Here is a 25909-nt window from a genome sequence, read left to right on the forward strand (position 1 = left end):
AAAACCTATGCATGGCTTCGTACTCCTGAGACTGCTTTGCCAATCCAAAGCACTAGCAGCAGTGGAGTGTTGCAGCAGGCAGGAGCACAGATGGTTAATTAACCCTTCACCTTCCTGCTATTTCCCTCTTCCTACTTGTCCCACTCCCTCATTGTCTCTCAGCCATTTTTCCCTATTGACGTGAGAAGCACATAATCTTCAACATGATTATTTGGGAGTCCCATTGTACTCCCATTGAAGTTTACTTTGGATGATCATGTAAAGGATTCACTGTTAATCACTGATTTCCACCCACCTCAAAAATATATAGAGTATTTTTAAAACCTCTGGGTTTGCTTTCAAATAGGATAACATGGCCTGACAGCCACCCTATTTCCAGGCCATGCTGGGTCCTATGATGTTGCTGCTCCACGAAACGCATTAGGGTTTCTCTGGCTTCTCACTTATTTTTCAGGTATGGCCATCCACTCTATCTGTACTTGCTCCCTTTGTTTCTGTGTTTTCCCCATACCTTCCAAAAGTTAAGGCGACTTTTCAGGGGGAAAAGAAAAACAATGCATGATTGCCCACCTCTTTTACCCAGCTTCCACTTTAGATTCTGGTGTAACCCAATTGGAATGGCATCAGTCAGTCTTTCTCATTCTCTGGCTCATCGCTCCTAGCTGAATATGAAATATCCTCTGAGATGAAAACAGAACTTAGTTTTCTCAAGAGGGTTGAAAAAAAGAGAGATCACGGCTCATCCCCCTTTTGCCTCTGGTTGGTAAGGTTAGCAAGTTTGACAAGAGGTAAAACCGGGGCTAAAGAAATACACGTGTACGCTGTGGAAGGTGGAGCTCTCAGATTTCAAGTGCCTTAAAAGCTATTGTCCATCTCCAGCTTAATCTTCTGCAAAGGGTTTTATGACCTCTCAGGATATTCTGGAACCCTGTTTAACTGCATGGAGAGGACATGTTACTTTTGGGAAACATGGACTGTTGAAACAAAAACATCTTGATTTTATCTTTACCCTTTGTTTTTACATATCTCAGTTATCCTAAGAGCTTACAAGAAAGGTTATTCTAAATAGACTTATCAGAAGATTAAATAATGGTTATAGATGAGCAGCCCTATTTCTCTGATAATGATACAAAAGTCTCAAGTGTGTTTGTAGATTTCTATATTGCTATAATTCATAATATAATAGACTTCTGTTTCATAAGATACTAGATCTATTTACTGGAAAAGTGGTTTTGGAGAGGTGATGATCTGAAAGGGCAAGGGCAACATCTAGAATTTGTTCTTGTTTTCCAGTAAATTGTTGGGGGTGGGAGAAGGTTATGCTGAAGCACTATTTGTAGTGCCAGTAAATGAAGTATGAAGTCCAATTTTGCAATCCGCAGACTTGTGCAATAGCAGAGATAAAATAAAACACCTGTGTAATTTCTCTGGTTTTCCCCCTACCATTCTGAGTAGAATAGAAATTCACTCTTTCCATGCCTAGTCTTAATCTCTTTTCAAGTCAAATGAATTGCTTCAGTTGATCAAAAAAACATATTAGGATCTGGTAAGTAATGCTGTTTTTGATTAATGCTGGATGAAAACTATTCCTTTGCTTGTTAAACACTTCAAATTTTACAACTAGTTTATCCGTCTGCTGTATCTCCATTCTCAAGATAAGCTTGAACCAAAGATAATAGTGCTTTTTATGTTTTGGGAGTTTAAGGGGACACAACATATTAAATACAGGGCTGTAAGCTTTGGAATACAATCCTAACTCCACTTATCTGGGAGTGAGCACCATTGAATTCAACAGGGCTTACTTCTAAGTAGATGGGGTTAGTATTTTGCCGTTAGTTAATTTATTGGTGGGGCCCAATTTAAATTGGTGAGCACAAAGTATGACTTGTAGGACTGTGAATTAGAGGCATACTTTTTAAAGATTGTTTGTTTTGATATTTGCCTGTAATGGGGAATGAAAATAAAATATTAAATATTGCCTGTTGGACTACGACCTGGTAGACCAGGGTTTGAATCCCCACACAGCCATGAAGCTCACTGGGTGACCTTGGGCCAGTCACTGCCTCTCAGCCTCAGAGGAAGGCAATGGTTAACCCCCTCTGAATACCACTTACCATGAAAACCCTATTCATAGGGTCGCCCATAAGTCGGAATCGACTTGAAGGCAGTCCATTTAATTTTTTTCTATCCATATGGAATAGTCTTTCTTTGTTCAGTTGTAAATTACCTCAAACTTCCTTCAATATCTCAAAAAAGGAATCTGCCTTGAAGATTTGGTATTATGAGCATTTATTTAAATTTAATTGATTAAGCAATGAATTGGTTGAAAGGAATGCTGTTAATCAACTAAACATTTCTTATTGACTGTGCTTACATGTTACACATGTGTTTGTTCATGATTTAGGTGAAATTTGGTACATGCTTAGTCTAAGGCTTTGTGTTTACTAGAAGTCTGAAATGGAACATATGCAAGTTGTTTATTATTAGTAGTAGTAGCAGCAGCAGCAGTAGCAGCAATATCTATACCTCTATTATTAAGAAAAGGTATGGTTTAAACAGCATAAAATTAACAATAAAATTACATTCATGAAACAAATGCAAAATACATCACAAATCAGTAAAGCAGCTTAATATTTCTAATACAGCTGGATCAATCCACAGAGTAAGCCTGGATGTTACACCTCACAAAGGGAGAACACTATGTATACTCTGAAAATAGAAAGCTAAAATTTATTATACATCTAGTCCGAGGCACTCTGATTAATCTAAAATGGGGAAACTGTGCCCTCAAACGAGGGATGTGGACTATATATCCCCAAAGAAGCTGCTCTCACACCAAGCTGAAATTTGATGCAAAAGTTATCCAAGAAATGCAGATTATTAGGAATATCCAAAACATGGGATATTTGTACACCTAACAGTGAAGTTTACCACATAAGGGAGGCCAGCACTGCAGCCTAGGACAAGCAAAAGCAGCACACATAGGATGGACAATTGGGTTATAGGTGTCCCTTCTCATATTTGCATCAGTCTTGGTGGGAATTACAGTGGCAGCAAGAGATGTGTATCTATGCTGTCAGAATGTGTGTGTGTGTGTGTGTGTGTGTGTGAGAGAGAGAGAGAGAGAGAGAGAGAGAGAGAGAGAGAGAGAGAGCATAATATCTAGACATGCATTGCTATCCACACTGCATGTTACTGGTGGGTATGCATGCACATTTCCCCATCTGTGTAGTAGTGTAGCTCAGAATACCCACTCTCACATACAACTAGTCACACGGAACATAACACCATCTTGCAGCAAGTTCCGGCAATATCATTCTCCAAGCATTTGAGATACTGGACTACACTATTTTCTATGAAATGTAAAGGACAGGAAAGTCAGTACACCTTAGGGTTTCCAGGTTCAAAGCCTGAGACTGATCCTGTATCTTTAGAAGAAGAGAAAGTCAGCCAAGCGCAGGTGTTCTTGCAACCCTGTAATGGGAAAAACCACAAGGTGGAATTCTCCCTTCCCACTGCACAACTTTGAAAGATACAGAAGACCTCTTGGAGGCTGGGTCTGGCAACCAAGAGGACTTCTGTATCTTTAAAAGGTGTGCAGGGGGAAGGGAGAATTCCACCTTGTGGTTTTTCTCATTACAGTGTTGCAAGAACACCTGCACTTGGCTGACTTTCTCTTCTCCTAAAGATACAGGATCAGTCTCAGGCCAGGAACCTGGCAACCCTAATTGGGACCTAAATTTGACTCCTAGGTAAGGCTTTTAAGAAGCTTTTTGCTTTTGTTTCATGGAGTAATGTATTAAAAATATAGTGAGGTTCAGAAAAAGAGAGTTAAGGACAGATAATAAATGAATATGAGAATTTAATATATCAAACAATAAAAACAAACTTTAAATGCTTCTTCCAAAGGCACCTATATCCCCAATTTATAAGACAAATACTTATTTAAAAAGTGTTCCTTTGGTGTTTTGGCCAAACTTGTTTCGACAGCCTGTTTGGCTAATACACCAAAGGATCACTTTTTTTAAAGATGGTTTTTATTGCTTGATATATTAAATTCTCATATACGTGTATTATTCATCCTTAACTGTCTTTTTCTGAATCTTTGTATTATGTTAAGGAAAGCTTTTTCTGTTCATTTGTTTGCTAAAATATAGTGAGCCAACAGTAAAGCGTCCTGAGGGATCCTTACTTACAAACATCATTTATCTGTTTTGATATGGTTTGGGTTTGTTTTACTTTTCATCATTTTCTTCTGACCATCAGGTAACCTTGACAGCTTCCTGAAGCCACCTCCTGCAACTAATTTTTTGTTCTGCATATTTTCTGTTTATTTATAAAATGACAGACAAAGGCTTTAAAAGAAACCTAGCATGCCATTCCCTTTTGATAAAAATAGGACATGACTATGCCCAAATCCAGCTTCATTTGTGCATTGTTATATGTGACTAGTTGTTCAAGAAAGTGGATGCAGATTTACATTCAGACACACATGCAGTTGAAAGGAATGTAGGCTGTGTACACACCATACTTTTAAAGCACATTTTCTCCCCAAAGAATACTGGGAACCATAGTTGTAAAAGTTCTGGACACTGTAGTTCTGAGTGGTAAACTACAGTTCCCAGGATTCTTGGGGGGGTGCTTTGAATGTTATTTAAAGGTATGGAATGTACACAGCCATAGTTGGATAGATGACATTCACGTTCAGATATGTATTTGTATGCACAGCTGAGTTGCGCTCACAATGTGTGATCCAGCAGGTAATCTGCATGCAGAAGCCTGTTTCTACAAATGGAGCCCCTTATCTGGAAGTGATGCATATCTTTAAACTAATTTGCAAACTGATTCTCAAAGGATTGTGGGAACTATAGTTCTGTGAAGAGTCTAGAGATCTCCAACAGAATTTGTAGTAACCTCATACAACTAAAACACCCAGGATCATTTCGGTGAAGCAACAACTGTCCAAAATTCCAAAACACATTGACATGCAGTCTAATGGCTTTCTGTGAGCCTCATCTTAAGAGACCAAAGCAGAGTCCTCTCTTGTTTGCACTAAGAACAGCAGAGTAGCCATAAGCAACCTCTAACACACCTAAAAATAATCTCTTAACTTGTTATCAGGCTATAAGGTATCAGCAATGTATCTCCTCCAATTTTTCATTGCCGTGATGCTGGGAACATCACTGGCATTGGCCTCTGTTCCTGAAACAAGCAGATGTGAAACAAATACCTGCACATTGATGGCATGCGGCAACCCAGGACTCAATGGTTTACCTGGAAGAGATGGGAAAGATGGTCTCAAAGGAGAGAAGGGAGACCAAGGTATCATGATTGTGGGTCTCTACATAGTTATATAGAGAGCCAGTGTGGAGTAGTGGTTAAGGTGTTGGACTATGACCTGGGAGACCAGTGTTCAAATCCCCACACAGCCATGAAGCTCACTGGGTGACCTTGGGCCAGTCACTGCCTCTCAGTCTCATGAAAACCCTATTCATAGGGTCACCATAAGTCAGAATCGACTTGAAGGCAGTACATTTACATAGTTATATGGTAATGTTTGGTGTCTTATGAGAGCAGCTTACAATTTGGGGGGGGGGAAGCATATGGTACCAAAATAAAAATACATCAAAAGATAAAATAACATTATTTCATCTGGGTTACTTGGATATGTGTGTGATAGTGTGTATGCCTTTTTGTTATAAATTGCTATATGTTGAGCCCTTTTCTCTATAAAATAGATTTTCAGTACCTTGTCGCACTGTTTCCCAACATTCTAAAAAGGGGAGGGGACAAGGCCGGGGCTGCGTCCACTGTTCTAAAAAGCTGTGTGTGGTTTGCCTGCCATGGATGCTTTTTCTCTGAGCTGTGTGTAGGTATGTCTGTGTGTTTCCTGGCTACTTCATGGTCTGTTTGCAAGCCCTGGGGGGCTTTTCTTTGACAGCTGGGAGGGGGAGAGAAGAGCAATGAGATAGCTTCCTCTCTCCCTTCATGACTGGGGGCTTTTGCAAGTCACTTGGGCTGAAAGAATAGAGGTAGAGAAGGTAGGTGGCGGTGGGAGGAAGATATTCTCTTGGGTAGAGAGAGAAGGCGCAGGGGGCGGAGAAAGACACTTTTGGGTAGAGAGAGGGAGGGAGATGTGGTGTGAGGAGAAAGAGACACTCTTGGAGAAAGTATGTACAGTCTGTGTGGGGCAAGGGGAGAGGCAGGAGGCACGAATGTATATGTGGTTGTGTATATGTGAAGTGTGTGTGAGACGGAGGGGAGAGATACATGTGTGTCTGGTCCGCAAATGCGTGTTGAATGCGCATGGGTGTTGTGTAGTGCAAGGGAGAGTGTGGAGCAGAGTGAATCCAGGTGGAGCTGGTGGAGGGTTGGCGAGTGGAGCGAGCAGGAGGGGAGAGCCCCTTAGAGCCCCTATCGTATATACAAAGCAAGGAGACAATTAACAGTTGCAATGACATCTTCTGTCTGCTGAATGCACATGAAGGGAGCCCTCAGGCGTGTGTGTGGCTGTGTCACATTAGCAGCTTAAAACACAGGTTGTTCTTTTTCTCAGTTTGGATCAAAGCTGGTTTGGGAGGAAACACATCAAAGCACAGTATTTCATAAGCAACTTCAGAATAGTTAGGGATTGTCATTTGCACAACCCTTCCCAAACTAGTGGTGAGAGCACACTAGATGCAGAGTAAACAGAAACGTGTATGCAACCTCTGTGTTATTTAAAGTGGCTTTTCCTGGTGGCTATTTGTTTGGAGGAATAAAGTCCAAGAGATGTTTCTTTTGTTAAACACAAGGAGTCCAAGTGAAGGGCCAACAGGGTTTCCCTGGGAAGGCTGGGCCTCCTGGATTACCAGGAATTGCAGGACCCTCAGGTCAGAAAGGACAAAAGGGAGAAGCCACAGGTAAGAAATCAATGTTTTGATGCTTAGTTCTGTCTGCATTAGGGACTAGCTACATACAGCACACAAACATGTACAACAGTACCATGGGGAATAAGGGATGGGTTAGTCATACCCTCCTCCCTCATGATTTGCTCTCCCCACATCACTCGTCCTGAAGCTGTTAATACACTCACATTGGTGTAGGTTAGTCCTTAGATCAGCCTTTGCCAACCTGTTGCTGTCCAGTTGCTCTGGACTACAACTCCCATCAGATCCAGCCAGCACAATGAGAGTTGTAGTTCAGAACAGCTGGAGGGCAACAGACTGGCAAAAGGCTGCCTTAGATCATGTGTGAATATCCAGGTAAGCTCCTGAGAAGACCAAAACCAGACACCAGTCCACTGGAATTGTTGCAATAGCACACCGCTATCTCCTCAGCAAGTCATTTTGCGCTGAACTCTTGTACTTAAGTCCCCCCCCCATAGGGTCTAGTCCAGGAGTTCCAAAACTGTGATCTGCAGCATGAAGCTTCATTCAGATGGTCTGCGGCATGCCTGTAAAAATACAGTTAAAAATCACACACCATCTAGCGCAGCACATTATAATTGCCACAACAAGCAGAAAAATTGTTAAATAGTCTGCCAAGACCCTCAGCAATTTTCAAGCGGTCCATGGGAGGGGAGTTTGGAAGCCGCTGCTCAGGTCCATGTCTTAAGCCTGATCCTACTGCTATTAAAGCCTCAGCTCTCATGAAGGCATGAATGGGAGCTTCAAGAGCAACCGATCCTCTTTTTCATAGCTGGTAGTGACTGGTTGGCACTTAGGAATTATTATTTCACTAAAGCTCCGCTTAGCAAATCATAGGCCCAATTGATATATCCTGTGGTCCCCAAGTTATTGTGTCTGGGAATACGTAAAACCATCCATGGGTTGGTGTGGAAGCACCAGTGTGTCAACCAGTGTCTCAATGGGGTTAGAGCGTCCATTTCAAGTGGCCCTTTTTTTAGCCACTGTCATCACTGAAATGAGGGTGGCTTGTGGATGCTCCAAAGTGGAGGGGCCAGTTCATACCAACAGTGTTTCCACGTGATCCTTGAACCTGGCCGCAGCACATTCCCACAAGGAATTGCATGGAGCCTGCTGGATGTATAAACCAAACTGCAGAAATCTGAAAGCACCGTGTGGAGCATCTGCTGCACATCAGGAATGCTCTACCTAAAACACCCACAACAGATGCCAAAGAGAAAAGCTTCCAAGAAACAGAATTCCACAGACCTCTCTAAGCAGCTTAATCTGCTGCTGAACTGGCCCTATAATTGGAATAAACATTAGTAGAAAACTCTCCCTTCCTGTTCTTCACCCTTTGCCAACCTGGTGCCTTCCAGATGTTTTGGACTACATCTCCCATCAGGCCCAGCCAGCACCAGTTGTAGTCCAAACCATCTGAAGGGCACCAGGTTGGCAAAGGCTGCTGTAGTTCAAGGCTAATGCTTCTTACTCCCGGCCACAGTGAACAAGTCATTCCTCTCTCCCTTCTTACTTAGCTACTGTATACTTTACATCTCTCTTTTAGGCAGAGGGGCTTCAGTGTCTGTATTTGTGAATGTAAGCGTATGCCCCAGGGAATGGACTAAAGGCACATTATGCAGGATCTTTGGCTGAAGCTGACCAAGTCTGGATCTGGTCAGTACCTGGATGAGAGACTCCCTGAGAATGCCATGTATCCTGCCTTGAGCTCTTATCGTGGAAGAAAGGCAGGATAGAAATGTCACATAAAAATAATTGATACACATGTGACAAAGGATTGCAGGAAGCACAGAGGCAGGAATTGGCATCAGTCTGGGTGACAATTTCCCAATGTTAAACACAATGGAACCATTTGCACTTAATTGCATTCTTCCATCCCCATTTTTTCCCCATAGCTGTTGATGCCGTTCAACGACAGGTAACTGCTTTGGAAAGGGATATCCAGACTCTTCAAGCTGACCTTACCAAGTATAAAAAGAGTAAGATGGAAGTTGCATTTTCAATGTTTTGCTTTTATATTTATTATTAAAAGGTTGCTTGTGGCTTTGCATATATGCAAAACTAATCCACTAATAATGAAGTAGGCAGTGTGAAAACTCCTCCCATATTATGTTCTTCACTTCATTCCTCATCTATGGCCCTCCTCTTGTGAGCCCTGCTGCACCAAACCAAAGGCCCTCCAGTATCCTGTTCTCCAGGTACTTATGGGAAGTCAACAAGCAAGACATAAACTACACTCAGCCTCTAGCAGCATAGAAGCCACTGCCATGTGGTATATAATGGAATAACATGGATGGGGTCAATTATGTGGATCTTCCTCACATAATTAGCATCCTCCCACCCCCAAGGGGAGCAGTGCCTGTCTGGTGGGAAATTATTCATTTCTTCAACTCACTCCCAAGTGGTTGTGTTATTCACCCGCACTCCTGTGGCATGGGGTTGCATCAGAAAGAAGCAGTTCCCTTGCTGCTAGGTGTACACCCATTGGGTGTAAAGGAGAAGTCCTCAAGCAGATTTCTTTCAGTGCAAACACTTACCAGCCTATGATCGCTAAGTGCATGCTGGGTGATACATAAATAATTTGGAAAAGGTGTGCTCTATACACTCATTAGATGCATTTAAGCCAGTAAAATTCTATCCTATCTTCCCTAATAATTTCTGGCATTCGTTTTGTTATCCAGTGGTCTATGTACCAATGGGTACTGCAGTTCCTGGCCACTGCTGCTAAGGAGGAGCCATAGGTCAGTGATAGGTAGGATGTAGTTCACTGGTTGGTACTGGTTCCATTTGACCGAACTGGCAGGTGGTTATGGTTCATGTTTCTTTTCTCTTCTGTTTTTACCATTTTGATCCTTCCCCCCCCCCAAAAAAAAACTTTGTGATGTAGCCAGTGGTCTCTTTGTATTCACATGTAAATCAGGCAGGTAATTGCCAATCAAGTAGGTCTTGTGTCTCAGGCTAACTATCTGTCCGAGGACAGTGAATTAAATCCCCCCCCAGCATTTAAGCAAGGCTTGTGTAGTTGAATTTATTTTGAGCTATGTGATGTAATTTTGAAAGTTGAAAACTGAACCACTGCTAAATTCTTGCCCTTACATTTCATGTTTGAAGTTAACCAGCCAGAAATTGATATTGCTGGCTCCACCATAAACAAATAGCAATGATGACCATTTTTAAACATTATTTTCCTTCCTCCTCCCCCCTGCCTTCTCCCACACCTCACCTGGGTCAGTTTTCCACTGTGAACTTTGTTATAAAATCACAGAGAGAGTAGCTAGACAGTTAGAGACTATGTGTACCATGACAGACTAGATGGACTGCTTCTACTCAGAAGTAAGACCCATTTATTTATTTATTGCACTTGTATACCACCCCATAGTCGAAGCTCTCTGGGCAGTTTACAGCAATCAAAAACATTAAAACAAATATACAATTTAAAACACATATTTTAAAAACAATTTAAAACACAATTTTAAAATTGAACTTACTCTCAGAAAAATAGGGTTCGGATTTCAGCTTTCGTATATTTGCTGAGAAAGAGAGAGAGAAATGGCAGCCACAATGTGAGACTCAGTATTTCTTCAACAAATAAGATACTTTTTTTAAAAATGATTTTTTGTTGAATGAGGGAGACAACTAGGAGGTGTTATGGCAGATTGCCTCTGTATATGTGTCTGTTGCCTGCCTTGCATCAAGGGAGAGGAAAGACGAAGGCCAAGAGGCTTTCTTCCAAGTCCTCCTCCCTGCCCCTGAGTCCTGGGTCTCCACCTGTGCCTGGTATTTCTTCACTCCCCATAGCACCACTGCCTCCCACGTGCTTGGGTCAAGTCTGCCAGTCCGGAAATCACTGTGATCCTATATAAGTGCACTTAACCTGAAGGTAAGGCCCATGTAAGTCAATGGGGTTTCTTGCTTCTGAGTAGACTGTAGAGGGATTGCACGATCTGCAGTGCAAGCATGCCTGCATGTGTTTACTCAGAAGGAAGTCTGAATGTAGTGAGGCTTCCTCTGTAGTAGATATGCTTAGGATTGCAGCTGCAACAGTTACAATATGTTTACTCCAGGCTAAATCCCTCTGTGTTCAATGGGGCTTACTCCCAGATAAATGTGTATATGATTGCAGCCTTAAAGGTGCTTAGTTTGGGGACTGGTTTGTGCTCCTGATTCTCCCCTCTTTTTTAAAAAATGGTGTTTTCTCCCAACATCAAGCAAACTCCCTTTGTGGATGTCAGTTTTCAGGCAGCCAAACAACTTTACCAGGGCCGGTTCTAAATGGTGGCCATATGAGGCCCTGGCTGAGGGCCGCTGGGGCTACAGGGGCCCCTCCGCTCCCCTTCTACAATCCGTGGCAGGATTGCTGCCGTGGATCGCAGGGCAGGAGCTTCCACCTCCCTGCCATTCCCTTGCCCTATCTACCTGTTTCCTGTCTTTTAGCAGTGCCCTTAATGAAGATGGTGGCTGAGGTTTCCATAAAGTGCTGAAGCCCTTGCCATCATCTTGGTTGGTGGCAGAGATATGCGCGTGTAGCATGCACTCGTGCCATCAACCAAGATAGCAGCGGAGGCTTCATCCCCTTAGAGAAACCTTGGCCACCATCTTGATTAATGGCAATGCTAAAAGACAGGAGGCAGGTAGGTGGGGGTGCATGGGGGGGAGGTGTACATGCACATGCGTGTGCACATGCGCACACACCAGGGCCCAGGGGAAGCTGATGCCCAAGGGCTCCGGCATGCCTGGGGCCGGCCCTGAACTTTACATCATCCTGTTGTTGTTTTTAAGTCACTTGTATTGAAGATGCAGGAATTATTATTAGTATTAAATTCTGAATAGTGAACCATAACTTCCCACCACGTTGGTGAAATGAGATCCGATAGAAAAGAGGAGGGGTGATGGTCAAATATCAATGCAAAAAGGAAAGGGGGTATGGTCATTTGGGTTTTATACCCCCTTTCCTTTTTGAAATGAGATCCGAACCAGCACCAACAAGCAAACTGCATCCCTACTCCAAATGTTGTTTGACCACACCTCCCACTATCCCTGACCATTGGACATGCTAACTGGGGCTAGGAGTTGTGGTTGTAGTCTAAAACATCTGGAGGGCAGAAGGTTGAGGAAATGATATCAGGCAGAAGTCATCCAGAGTTGAGTACCTTTAAGTCCTATTGATTTCAGTGGGAGAGAGAATATACAGGCGGGCCCCGCTTATACGGCAGGTTCCGTTCTGGACCCCCGCCATAAAATGGAAATTGCCGTAAAGTGGAACCCCATTGAGTATAATGGGGCGCGTTGCGCGAAAATGCCACAAAAATGCCACAAAATGCCGCAAAAGCGCAAAATCGGCTTTAAAACGGGGAATGAAAGCCGCCGCATTAGCGGAATGCCGGGAAGCGGGGCCCTATTGTAGTCAACTCTCTGTCATTCAAATCAATGACAGTTAAAAGTGCTTAATTCTGAATGGATCATGCCCATGGGTAGTGTGGACCGATTATTACTCAGGCTGCAGGTATTTATTTCTCACAAGATTCTCACTGTGCTATGGTTTTCTCTTGATCTAGTTCTGTGGTTGCAGGGGGCGATGAGAGTCGGAGGGAAAATCTTTGTTTCAACTGGCCAACAAGACACTTTCTCCAACGGGAAAAAGATGTGTGCAAACGCAGGTGCAGTGCTTGCCAGCCCAAAGAGCGCAGCTGAGAACACAGCCTTGAAAGAAGTACTAAAGAGGAGTTCAAAGTTTGCTTTTCTTGATATCAACGATATTCAGACTGAGGGACGATTTGTGTACTTGAATGGTGCACCTGTAGGTTACACAAACTGGAAACAAGGAGAGCCCAATGACCATAACCATAACGAAGACTGTGTTATAGTACTTGAGGACGCATTATGGAACGATGTAGGTTGTGAATTTAAAGCACTGATTGTTTGTGAAATTTAACTTGGTTCCAAAGAGGGATTGATTTGTCCATTTTCGTTCCTTCAGGTTCTCATTTTTTAAACTTAAAATTGGCTCTCCATGCTTCTACAGCAATTTGTGATTATTATTTTTAAAAAATCCTCATGAAAATTCTCCAGCATTTTAGCGAGAATTTCTCCTACTAAACACATTTTTTTGTCTGGAGTTTTAACTAATATACACATGTATGCGAGCAATATCTCCTAATGTAATGCATTTTTGTATGTCATTTTCACTAATATATTCATGTTTATGCTCACTTTTCCTTAATATATGCATTTTTGCAAACAATGCTTAGTTGCAGGACTACATCGCAAAATTCGGGTAAGTACACATTTTGAAGGATGGCTGTTTCAGTTGTCATGTTCTTTCAGAAAGTGTGGATTTGATAAATTTGGCTTTAAATGTGAACTGGATCAAATCTCTCCCCCATCCCTAGTTCCAAAGCAGCATAACTCTGGGTGAAGTTGCTAGCTGTTGGTAACATGACAATCAAGCAAATTTTCACTTTTTGCTCCAGGATGGAGAAAGAGAGATGATTTTTAAGGTAGCTGAAAGTGACATGATGGAAGGATCGTTTCTACATACAAGTTTCTGTTGTTCTGTGCAAACAGCTTTTGACCTATGGTCACCTTAGGTCAAGAAGTTTTTATAGATTCTTGAAGCATGGAGGAATGGCAATATATGCATCAAGGGTAACAATGCTTCTGTCACACCATCTTCACCGAGGCAGGGGGACGCTCTTGTCAGTCTCCCAGCCTTAGTTGGAGACATCTTTTCTGAGTCTAGGACTGCCATATGCGAGACTGCCTCCCAGAAATTATATTAGTCTAACTTGCATAGGGTTGTATTCAACATAGTGCTAAGGCAATCGTTCCATCTGGGCAAGGATTTTTCCATTCGCAACTGAACAATCTCACCCTCTCCTCCCCCCACACCCCCTATATCTGTTCTGGGGCAAAACCTCCAAAGCATGTTTGGGGATGGTGTGAGGTGCACATGGGGAAAGGAGAGGAGAAGAACTCTGTTGTGCCAGCACTAGCTGTAGCATTAATGCAAAAGGTTACTTCGGTACGTATTCAAATATGTTGTTAATTATGAAAAAACATTTAACTTCAGCAACTTGCATAATTGATACTTATATTTGCACCTGGAGGGGGTAAAGGACAAGACTTGCCCTTTATTTTTTTAACAAATTAAAAGCTGTGTTTTTTATGAATCGTGCACTAGATCGTATTCTGATATAATTGCAGTCACATGTTAAATGAGTGAAATTGTTGATATATTTTAGGAGTTGACCCCCCAATCCATGCAATTACTGGATGATTTTCACACTGTAGAAGCAGCAAGGGTATGCTTCTATACTACAGCACCTACAGTGTTACATACATTGTGTCAAAGGTATGCTCACTGATTTCTGAGTGCAAGTACACTAGGTGTACATCCTGCAGAATGCTCTGATGAGCAAAATATTGAAAGAGATTGACATGGCTGTCACACATTCTGAAGAACACTCTGGCTCTCCTCTATGGATATGTACAGATGTATCCCCCAATTTCAGTGTTGTGTAATGTAGTCTGTGCTAATTTGATTCTCATTAAAGATGAACAAGCTTTGTGTGGAAGAGTTGATGAGAACTGGAGAAAAATTTGTTTTCTGCCGAAAATAAAGCACCAAACAGGAAAAACCCGGTTTGCTGGAGCTTTGGCCCAGCGTTAGTGAACTTCCTATGTGCATCCATACTGGCATGTTGTGTCTGGTTATTCTGTTGGCGTTTTAGGCAGAGCTGACCCCACCGTTAGACAAACTGAAGCTGATTTGGAGTGTCATGAAAGAGCTGGAAATGGTTAGTTGTTTAATTTATTATTATTGTATTTCCATTGCCATAGAGGGGAAGAGGGACTTGTGTGGTTTTCTCTTTCAGGTGTCAAAATAACTTGATCAGCCTTGGGTGCTGTGCACCTTGGCATCGAGGGTGCCACTTGCAGTCTTAGGCCTGCCCTGATGTTAGGGCTCAGCTTCTTGTTATGCAAGAATATGTACAAAAACCCTGTGCAGAGAGCAGCAGGGAAAGAAGGATGCTTGTCTCCTGCTTTTTATTCTTACATTTTTCACCTAAAGTTTCCACATACATGCACATGTGTCCCGGGTTCCAGACATACGTTTTACCTCTAAAACATGGTTCAAACCCTGAAAAGTGGAAGGGAAAGAAATTGTTTCATAGGGAGGGTTATGGGGAAAGTGCCAGGTAGAGGAGAATTAAGCGGGGGGCATGTGTGTGCCCACCTTTCCCAACCTTTGGGTCCACACGTGTTGCTGGACTACAATTCCCATCATTCCTGACTGCTGACCATGCTGGCTGGGGCTGATGGGAGATGCAGGCCAACAACATCTGGGGACCCAAACGTTGGAAAAAGCTGCTCTAAACTATTCCTTCTCAAACATGCTTTGCAGTGAACAATCTGGTTGTTGGGATTTTCTTACATTTGCCTGTAACATGTAGTCGAGCCTTTGCCATGATTCTTATATTACTGGCCATGGTGATCTCTCTTGTGTGTGAAGGAATGGGTAGGCATTTCCATCATACACCTAAAGGAATGTGTGATGTAGGACCTCTGGACAGAATCCTATTTGGAAAACGCCCTGTTTGCATAACTTTCAAAAACAGGGAGGGGGGAACCCATAACATGCACCTGTCAGCCCTACATACAGGTCAGAAGCATCCCAAACCCTGAGATTTTGGGAGTGGGCCCAAGTGATGTCATGGGGTGTGCCTGAGTGATGTCCTGGGGCAGGTCCAAGTGACATCATGGGGCGGGTCTGAGTGACATCATTAACATGATACATTAAGCATCAACATAAGTTCCTTGGCACATACAATTCATACAAAAACATTTCTCTGATTAGAAATTAAGATAGAAATCTTAGTTAAAAGATGGAGCCTGAGTAGGGAACATTTAATCTAGCCAACTCGCTTCTAGCAAAAAGGGTTTAAGTGCTCTCAGGCCAGGCTAGTCATCAGAAGGCTATTGTAGGAAGAAAGGAGCCTAGTGTTGTGGAGATGTTAGATGGGAGCACTCAGGAGTAAAGATGGATACCCCCGAAGGCTGCAATTCTAAACACACTTGCTAAGGGACTAATCCCCATAGAACTCAATAGGATTTACTCCTTAGTAATATGGTTTGGATTGTGTTCCTGGTAAAGCTTGACTAGGGATCCTCTGCAAAGATATCCATATCCAAGTAGGGTTAGCAACCCCCTGCCTGGAATGCCCTGCCCCACACTTTTAACATTGAAATTTATTTACAGATTTGACCCTTCTCTTCAGAAAGAGTAATGAGTAAGAAGATTATCTACCCTTTTCTGTCTCCCCGCTGGGCTGCTATAAACTCACTTCATCAGCCAACCCAATTCCAGTGAATATAACTGACAGAGAGAAAGCACACGTGATGTGGTCTACCTTCATAGGCAGCAGCTTGGGAACAACAATTGGTGCCACACTGCCCAGTTAGTGAATTCTCTTTGACCACTGTTGGACAAGAAACAAACAACAAGGTGCATCATCAGTGGGTTGAGCAGAGCACATGGAACCACTGTTGTTGATTCTATGGATGAAAGGGAGTGAGGATAAAGGTAAATGAAATGCAATAGAAAAAGAAAAACAGAAGACAGTGATGGTTGTTGTGGCACGATTGCTTACATGAATGAGACCCTATTAGCCAGGGCTTGCCCCAGACAAGCTGGGCCCTTGGGCGCAAGCCTGCCTCAGCCCCTGGCACCTCCCTTCTGTGATTAGTGGCAGGATCGCTGCCACGGATCTCACACCCCGCCATTCCCTTGCTTAATCTACATTTCTCAGCTGTTCTGCAGTTGCACACACAGTGCTGCCCTTAACAAAGATGGCAGCTGAGGTTTTCCTAAGGGGCTGAAGCCTCTCCTGATATATTGGCCCCTTAAGGAAACCTCAGCCGCCATCTTTGTTAAGGGCAGCACTGCGTGCACAACCGCAGAACAAGGTAGGTTAAGCAAGGGAATTGCAGAGCCCTGAAGCTCCCGCCATGCGATCTGTGGCAGTGATCCTGCTGTGAATTGCAGAAGGGGAGCAGAGGGGCCCCTCAGGGGCACCTGTAGCCCCAGGGGCCCTCAGCCAGTGCCCCACCTGGCCGCCCTTTGGAACCGGCCCTGCTATCAGCACATAATACCTCTGCTCTTAAATCTGTACTGGTTGTTGATTTGCTACCAGGCCAAGTTCAAGGTGTGCTTTCCATGTTATGGGTGCCACATAATAGTTGTTCTGCTCTTGTAAGAAACTGATCCTTTAGTGTGGCAGCACCTACACTTTGGAACTCCCTGCCTATTGACATTAGCAGGTGACTTCATTGTACTCTTTTTGGCACCTTCTAAAAATATTTTTGTTTAGGCAAGCATACCCAGGCATGTAGAAGCTATTATTTTTATCTATTTTTAACTCTTTGTTGGTTTTATTATTTTGAATGTTTTTAAATACCTGTCTTTACCCATTTTTGCCAATAATTGTATTGCTTTAATTCCTGCTACAAACCACTTTGAGGGGTTTTTTTTACAATAAAGCAGTATATAAATGTAAATAAAATAAATACATAAATTTTGGAATCACTGTGGCCCATGGATCTCTTTCCTTTTGTGTACCAAGTCAGGCCATTTGGTACCATCTAGCTCAGTACTGATGACATGGACTACCATTGGCTATCCAGGATTCCAGGCAATAGTCTCTTCTTGAAATTGAATTTGGGACATTTGCATGCAAAGCATGTGCCCTACCACTGAATTATAGCCCTTTTAAAAAATGTATCTTTTAAAATTGTTCTTTTCAATTCACTAATGAATGCGCAGCATACTAGGGCGGATCCACACCATGCATTTAAAGCACATTCAACATACATTTGAAGCACATGAATCCCACTATAGAATCCTGGGAACTGTACAGTAGGGCCCCACTCATACAGCGGGTTATGTTCCAGACCCCTGCTGTAAAGCAAAAACTGCTGTAAAGTGGAACCCATTGACTAACATTGACCAAAATGGCACCCGACAGCAAAAAAAATGCTGTAAAAGTGGAACAAGCGCTGTAAGAGCGGAGCCTTTCTGCAATTGACAACCGCTGCATTAGCGGAACACTGTAAAGCGAAGCGCTATAAAGCTGGGCTCTACTGTAGTTTGTTAAGAGTGGTGGGAACTGTAACTGTGAGGGGGAAACTTCACTTCCCAGGATTCTTTAGGAGAAGTCATGTGCTTTAAATACGAGTTGGATGTGCTTTAAATGTATTATGTGGATCTCCATTACTTCATAAACTTTGCCTATGCATAAATTATTTTAATTACATTTTCAAATAGAAATAAGCTATAAAGTTTACTTGGTGACCATGGGCTACGCAGCATCTCTCAGCCTAACCTGCCCCTCAGGGTGAAAAGAACAGAGGGGGACCATGACCACCCCAAGGAAGAAGGGCACACTTAAAATGTAGAGGAAGTAACCACTTGCAAATAATAATTTACAACCATAGTGTGAAATCAAGACATGTTATGAAGAAATACTTATATGAGCATGAATGTCAAAGCTGTTTATTTTTTACCCAACCTGTAAAGATATTTATAGTGCAATCCAATGCATGTTTACTCAGAAGCAAGTCCCAATATATTCAATGGGGCTTACTCAGACAGGGAAGCATGCATGGGACTGCAATTCAATGATAAGGAACTTCACTCACCCAATCCAAAATTCAGAATCATGACACTTTAAGGTATTTTGCAACTGTTCTATATTTGTTTTACAGTTATTGGATTTTAAATGGCTTACATATTGTTGTGAGCTGCCGTGGTTTCCAACTCTACCTCACAGGGTTGTTGGAAATATTCCATATATGCACACACTGGAGATGTAAAAATACATACACCTCATATAATAGTTCATTGTCAAAACCAGTTGGCCATTGCAGAACATTTTTTTAAAAAAATAACTATTAGTTTCCTGCCAAATAACAGTGACACCTGAGTAAGCCCTGCCTTACTGCTTTAAAAAAAAGGATTGGAGGGTGAGAGAAAGATTTACAACACAATCCTTTTCTATGTTCACCGAAAACTCCCATTGATTTTCAGCACAATCCTAATCATCTGTACTCAAAAGGAAGTCCTACTGAGTTCAATGGGGTTAGCTAGACATGTGGAATTAGCATTGAAGTTTTACTCCCAGAAAATTTTCATATTGGGAAGGCTTTCAAAACAGGTTATGAACAAGACAAATAAGCTGCCCTCTTCCACAGTCCTGTAAAATTTAAAGTTTGTTTGACTTCTTAATTAGAAAAGTATAACACTGCAGCATGTACACTTTTTAAAACTTCTATTCAAAAATTATTTGAAAAATAAAAAGTATAATATACCATTTTTGCAAGTAAATAAAAAACCTTACATGTACACTTTTATGCCTACCAAGATCTTTCTGTGATCTTCTGTTGTAGTGCAATCCTATGCATGTTTACTCAGAAGCAAGCCTAATCCTGTACAGAGAAAGTACTCTTTATGCTGCTGAAAGCTATATATTTACTGAATTCCTGATGGAAACAGGAAAAGGAAACTGTGAGGTTTAACTCTTACTATTGTCAGTCACAACCCTAACTGCTTATTGGCTAAAAACCTGAAAGGGCAGAGATTAGAGCAGATTTTAGAGCAACTATCAGAAGTTATGGGGGGTGCTGACATTTTGGTGTCTATCTCAGGAACCAGACCACCTAGAAACTTAATTTTTAAAAAAATGAAAGCTGAAAGTCCAGATATTACAGTGAGTCACCTGGAGACCCACATAGGACCCCCAAAAACTAGAGTCTCTGGCCGAAAGCCGGAGGTCTGGTAACCCAACATACAGGCCTCTGAGTAATGTATGAAATGGATCTCATTCCCATAAGATGAACTGATGAACATTAGCTGTAAGCAAAACTAGACTTAGAGGTGTCAAGCAGGATCAACAGCAAATTCTGCTGTCCAGGACAGGCATGGGACAAGGCCAAAAGGAGCAACCAGGAGCCTGAAGGGCTAAAGGCAGGCAATGTAGTCCAAAACAAGGCCTGTGCTTAAGTTCCAGGGCAGATAGGCAAAGATCAAAGTGACCCGAGGCAGGTGGCATATAGTCCACCACGGGCAGATAGCTGCCTTGTGGGAGACAGCAGAGGTAAGGCAAAGCAAGGCACAGGAATCTGTACAGCTACTGGGCTGACAGTTGCTCAGACTGTGGAGTCAAATCTAGGATAGCATTCAGCAGGGGCTCTCTTCAGATCACCTGATTCCTTGGGGCTCACCAGTTGCAGGCTTTCTTCTTGCCGCTATTAGCATGGTGCTGTGGGGGGAGCAAATTAGGTCACCCATCACCTGCAAGCTGTTTTGGTGGTGCAGAGACTAAGGGCTTGGCTGTCAGATTTCCTAATTTGAGCTTGCAGCTGCATATCACCTCTTCTGTTCCCTGCAAGCAGAAGGCCATGAAGTGGAGAGAGCGAGAGCAGGAAAACACAGAGCACAATGAAGTCAAATTAGGTGGCTTGTTTTACTACAGAATACTGAGAAGGAGGCATGGGGCTTCTCTATGGTGATTGGCCATTATAACTAATCAGAATCTCCATTTTCAGAGGCAGCACCTAATACCAAAGGCTGTGGATAAGCCACAGTGGAGAAGCTGTACTTTTACATCCTGTTTGTACAGTTCAGAGAAGCAACAGGCTCGCTGCTGTTAGGCATGCTGGATTATTAAAGGAGCCCTTGATATTCTCAGGGATCACACATGCAGAAAATACACAGCAATTTTCACTAATATAATGCATTTTTATGCGGTTTTCACTAATATATGCATTTTTATACACACTTTCTCCTAAAGTACACATTATTTGGTTGGAGTGCAGCACTGCAAAATTTGAAGAAAGGTGACTTTTGAAGGATACCTGCATTTTTGGTTGTTTCGGGAAGTGCAAATTAGATACTTTTACATTAAAATGCAAACTAAACTGAATTTCTCCCGCATCTCTAGAAACATGTCTTTCAGAGAAGTTTGTCCACCATTACAAAATTTCCCATTAAGACACCCCAAATAAACTTCAAAGGCATCTGATTCCCTGGAACATCATTTGAAAATCACTGCTTAACATTCATAGAAAAGCATTTTCTGTTTCTACATTTACCAGTTTATTGTAATTTATTGCATCTCACGTTGCATCAAGTTTGTAATAATGGAATTCATTTTTGCATAGGTCAAGACTAAAAGAGCCGTGCTGTACAGGCCAAAATGTAATTTCTGGCACCGGAAAATAGCATGAATTCCCTGGCTGCCAATGGTACATTTTCTGATATGTATTCTGTTTTTCTTGTCTCTGCTGACAACTTCTCTCTGTAATCCTCATGAGAAATTATGTCTTTATATTCAGTAATTGGTGTTTCACAAATACAAAAAAGAGCTTTCAAAAGTCTGAGTGGGTATTTTGACTGAATATTTTCAAGGAGATGCAGGAAACACTGAGAAATATAAAACTCTCCTATATATCTACATGCAACATAGCATTTTTGAATCTTTTCTATACTGATTTGTTTTTGTATTAAGTAGATGTACACTTATTTATTTATTTACTGAATGTTTTAATCGCCTCATAACCTCAGTTCTCTAGGCAACGCACAATAAGTAATTAAAACAATTTAAAATAAGACTCTCATACAATAAACAGATACAACACAACACTAAAAGCAATAAAATAAAACAACCAAACTCAGAACCAAAAGCAAATAAATAAAATACTTATTTAATAATCAAAACAATATCATAGGACAAAACATAGCACAACTACCATGAAAGTGAGAGACTTCAGGGTTTCCAGCTCTTACCCAGAGTTCAGTTTCCTTAGAATGAAGGTCACTGGAGACTGTGATGTCTTTATAAGATATGGTTTTATTTACACAAATAAAGAACCTGAGCATAAGACAGAAGGGCTCACTACATTAACACGCCAACAGATCTTGCTTCCCCATTAGGTTTCCAGAGTGGGTCCCCAAAGCCATAGCTTGGGTCTCAGCGCAGAGACCAAGTCCAACCTGTCGGTCTTTTCAGCTCCCAAATCCAGATCAAGACTAAAACAAAAGACTAGCTCATGGGCTGTGGTTCTCCACCTCCAGCGAAGTGAGGGGGGAGGCCTACCCCCTCCTGAAAGAGCATCACCAGCCAGTTGTTCCCATGACAACACATCTCTTCTTGCCCAGCTCTTTAGACAGGTAACTACAATTTAACAAAGAAACTGGTTTAACCAGCAATTCCTTCTTCTACAGACACCAGTCTTAACAGATACAAAATCAGAGGCTTGGAGGCGACCCTAAGAAATCATTCAAACCAACCCCCAACCCCCCCCTCCAATCACATAACAATATTGTTACATGCTCCCACCTCACCAACCAACGTTAGACGTTTCTGGCACAGCACTTACCTGGGTTTGGCTTCCTTTAGAAGATCATTGGAGACATATGGCATTTGGGGTTTATTCACAAATATACAAGTAGAGCATAGACAAAGACAAACACCGTAACAGAACTCCTTAGTGAATTCACTGCCCCACATCAGATCTCCAGAGAGGGAGGAGGAATACCTGAAACCCTTACCCAAAGTCTTCCAGTCTACAGCTTCCAGCTCTCAGCTCCTTCTGTCCCCCCCAACTCTATTTGTTTCCTAAACACTTCTATTGTTCTCTTCACATGCAAATCTAGTTTGGCCCCTCCTTCAGCTGGAGGGGTGGTTGAGTCGTTTCTCTTGCCCTGGTTCTGAAATTGCCTAGAATGTGAATGGCTAGAATTGGCTAGAATCTGAAAGAGTTTCACATTCTAGACCAGTGTTCTTCAGCCCTGGGTCCCCAGATGTTCTTGGACTACAACCTCCATCATCCCTGAAAATTGACTAAGCTGGCTAGGATGATGGGAGTTAGAGTCCAGCAACATCCAGAGACCCAAGGTTCTAGACAATCCTCTGACAATTAGTTCCCATAAAGAGTCATTAATTGAACACCCAAGCAATCTGCCTGACAAAAGATACGGCCTGCACAACTCTCACTACTTGACCAGCATTCCTAACAATTTGAAGAAAGACCAAGATGGGAACCTGTACAATTCTCTTAAAATAACAGATTAAAATCAAGAATTGTTAACAAGGAGGGAAGTCCATAAAATTCAAAGGAGGTAGGCCATTATAGTCTGAGTTTTGTGTGTGCATGTGTGTCAATTTAAACCCCATTCATTTCAGAGGATTGCTCTAGAAATATCAAAAGTCCTATCTCAATACCTCTCTATCATAATCAAGTCTACCCATAATCCCTGTGGCCTCATCCTTATCCAGCCTATTTTATTATTATATTGGTATCAGAAGATAACCTTTGTAGGGGCATGGTTTCTTTTCTGCTCGGAATATGTCAATTTCTTCTGAAAACTCAAGTGCCCTTTAAACATACTTCCCGCTCTGTGTGAAAAACTTTATCTGCTGTGAGCAGCTCCTGCATACCTGGGAGAATGTTTAAATGACACAACCAAATGGTCCAGAGCTGACTGTTTCCCACAAAATCGGCACTGTGCTGGGAAAAGTGATGCCAATCCTACAGGAAAACAGCCGTGCATTCAGGCACTGCCCATGTGGCTGGTTGTTCAAACATCTCCCACCCAACCATCTACAAGATTATCTAAAGAAAATCTAAATTGTGAATAATATACAGTTGGATAATATTGTGATGAAACTATTTAAAAAACAGGATAGATGGCATGCATACACAGAACATGTTGTTGTGAGTTTGGGGGTTGGAATGGATGATCCCTGTGAGTCCCCTTCCAGCCTCTGATTTAGAATCCTGTACCTTGGGGTGAGGGGCTGGCTGTGCTGGAGTTTCTTTTGTTAAGCTAATAGTGTGGCCAGGTAGTTAATGGGTCTATTAGGTGCCCAGCAACTGGTGAATGGGCCAGGAAGATCCTTTTGTCATTGAAACTCTTCAGGAGAGCCTCCCCCCCCTCCTGGCAGCTAGCAGAGGTTTGTGTGTAGAGTGTGTCTGGAGAATGGGTGGGAACTGGAGGCAGACAGAGAGACTGGCTCTCTGCACCATGGCATTTGGGGTGCCTCCTGTAACACTGATGGAAAAGCTGGATATTGGACTGCTGATACCTTGAACCCCTCCACCCTAAGCTCAGGTTGGAATGTGTGTAACTAAATAAACCATTTCATAGGCCAAATATAATGTTCTTCCATCTGCTCTCTTAGAGGGAAGGTACCGTAAAACTCCCCTTGCTGAACGTTATTGCCCATGCGATACAGGGGCTATTGAGACCGCAAACCATGTTTTACTAGAATGTATATTTTATAATGATCTCCGCAGACGATTTATTAGCCCTTTTCTTTAGAATTTGCCGGGTAGGGACATAACTTCCTATGTGCATTTTTTTTTGCAGACACAGATTCTCATATTACATATAAGGTCGCAAATTTTTTTGCTGCAGCGATCGACTTACGCAAAGTACTTATAAGCCAGGGAACACCGCACCTTGCAGCATCTGCCTAAATATCTTGTATATGCATACTTTTAGTGGCTACTGTATAGTTAACCCTGTTTTGTAATACCTATGTCTGTCTGTCTGTATGATATATCTTTCTGGTCATTGACCGTAATAAACTTACTTACTTACTAAACCATTTCATAAAGACATCACAGTCTCCACTGATCTTCTTCCCAAAGGAAACCAAACCCTGGATGAGCGCAGGGACCCCTGAAATCTCACCACTCGGAGATTGGGGAGGCGTGCAACAATATGTAGAAGGCAACTGATATGTACATATCTGTTAATAGATGAGATATGTGTGTCTGTTGTGCACTATGAAATACTGACAGACATGTGCATATCTGCATCAACAGACAACAGAAACCCCAGAAAAAACTTGTGTAAAATAAACCAATTGCAGCAGAACCGAAAATACCAGATGAAAATGGGAATAAATGTCAGAATGGACTGAGACACATTAGTGCATTCCTACCTATCTCCCACTCTTGTTAGCATCTTCTCTCTGTTGATAAAGTTGCATAGATAGCACCTTATTATCAAGGCCTGTCCTAAACACATCATGTTTTGCTTTTTGTTGGTGCCCTATTATATAAATAATAAAACCATTTTTGCACTGAAAGAGAAACTTGCCAGCTTGTTACTCAAATGGGAACATGTTAGCACAATTTTATCTTTGCTTAAGCGATCCAGAAGGAGGGCAACATAGTGAGCACTGACTGTGCACATCAAAGGGGCCCCCACATCAAACTTCAGGTGCCTTGCAGCCTACAGTTGTCTGGCTACTTTATAAAAATAAATGTATTTAAAAGTGGTGAAACTGCTAATTGTTCATTGTTGGCAGGCTGTTCTTTTCAGAAGGTGCCCAAGAACCTTAGAGGGCACCTGATTCACTTGATGATATGTTATTTCTCAGAAAATGCTATCACAATGACTCAGATGTGTACTGAACACTTTGCTGCTTGACCAAACAGTTCTTTTTTCCCCTTTTTCTTTTTTATTGTGTCTTACATAACACAAAGGTTGAATGTTGCTTTCCCTTCCCAGCTGTTAGAGAGTATGGAAAGTCCCTGCTGGCCATTTAATTTTGCACTTCATTACACATTTGTTGTATTAGCACTAATCTGAGCCTGTGCATACGGTGCTAATGGAACTCTTGCAGGAGTTCCGATTAGGTAGTTTTTCAAAAGGAAGGGTTTTTAAAAATAAGCTGTGTGTGTCTCTCGGATAAAGCAGAGCAAAGATCTGTAGGCAAGTTGAAGAGCTGTCATTTCTTATGCGATTATAAAAATTCAAAAAGCCATTTTTCTATATTTCTAGTTACAACCAGGAAATGGGAAATGGTCATAATCCTCAGAATAAGACTTAGGCATTTGCCAGAACAATCCACCAAGACTGTATAATGCTTCCTTTTAGAAAACACACATATTTGCACAAGGGAAAAATCATATAGATGATGATGATGATA

The 25909-nt window shown here is 42.1% G+C and overlaps 1 protein-coding gene across 1 annotated transcript; it reads left to right on the forward strand.

Moving 5' to 3' along the window:
• The first annotated feature begins 1419 nt into the window (after nt 1–1419).
• LOC133388739 (mannose-binding protein-like) lies at nt 1420–14487 on the forward strand. The gene is made up of 5 exons (XM_061634971.1): nt 1420–1546; nt 5122–5322; nt 6795–6902; nt 8804–8887; nt 12464–14487. Exons 2-5 carry the CDS (start codon nt 5139–5141, stop codon nt 12838–12840), a joined length of 753 nt encoding a protein of 250 aa, XP_061490955.1. The 5' UTR covers nt 1420–1546; nt 5122–5138; the 3' UTR covers nt 12841–14487.
• The last annotated feature ends 11422 nt before the right edge of the window (nt 14488–25909 follow it).

Source organism: Rhineura floridana, chromosome 7, assembly GCF_030035675.1.
Source record: "Rhineura floridana isolate rRhiFlo1 chromosome 7, rRhiFlo1.hap2, whole genome shotgun sequence".
Lineage (NCBI taxonomy): Eukaryota > Metazoa > Chordata > Lepidosauria > Squamata > Rhineuridae > Rhineura > Rhineura floridana.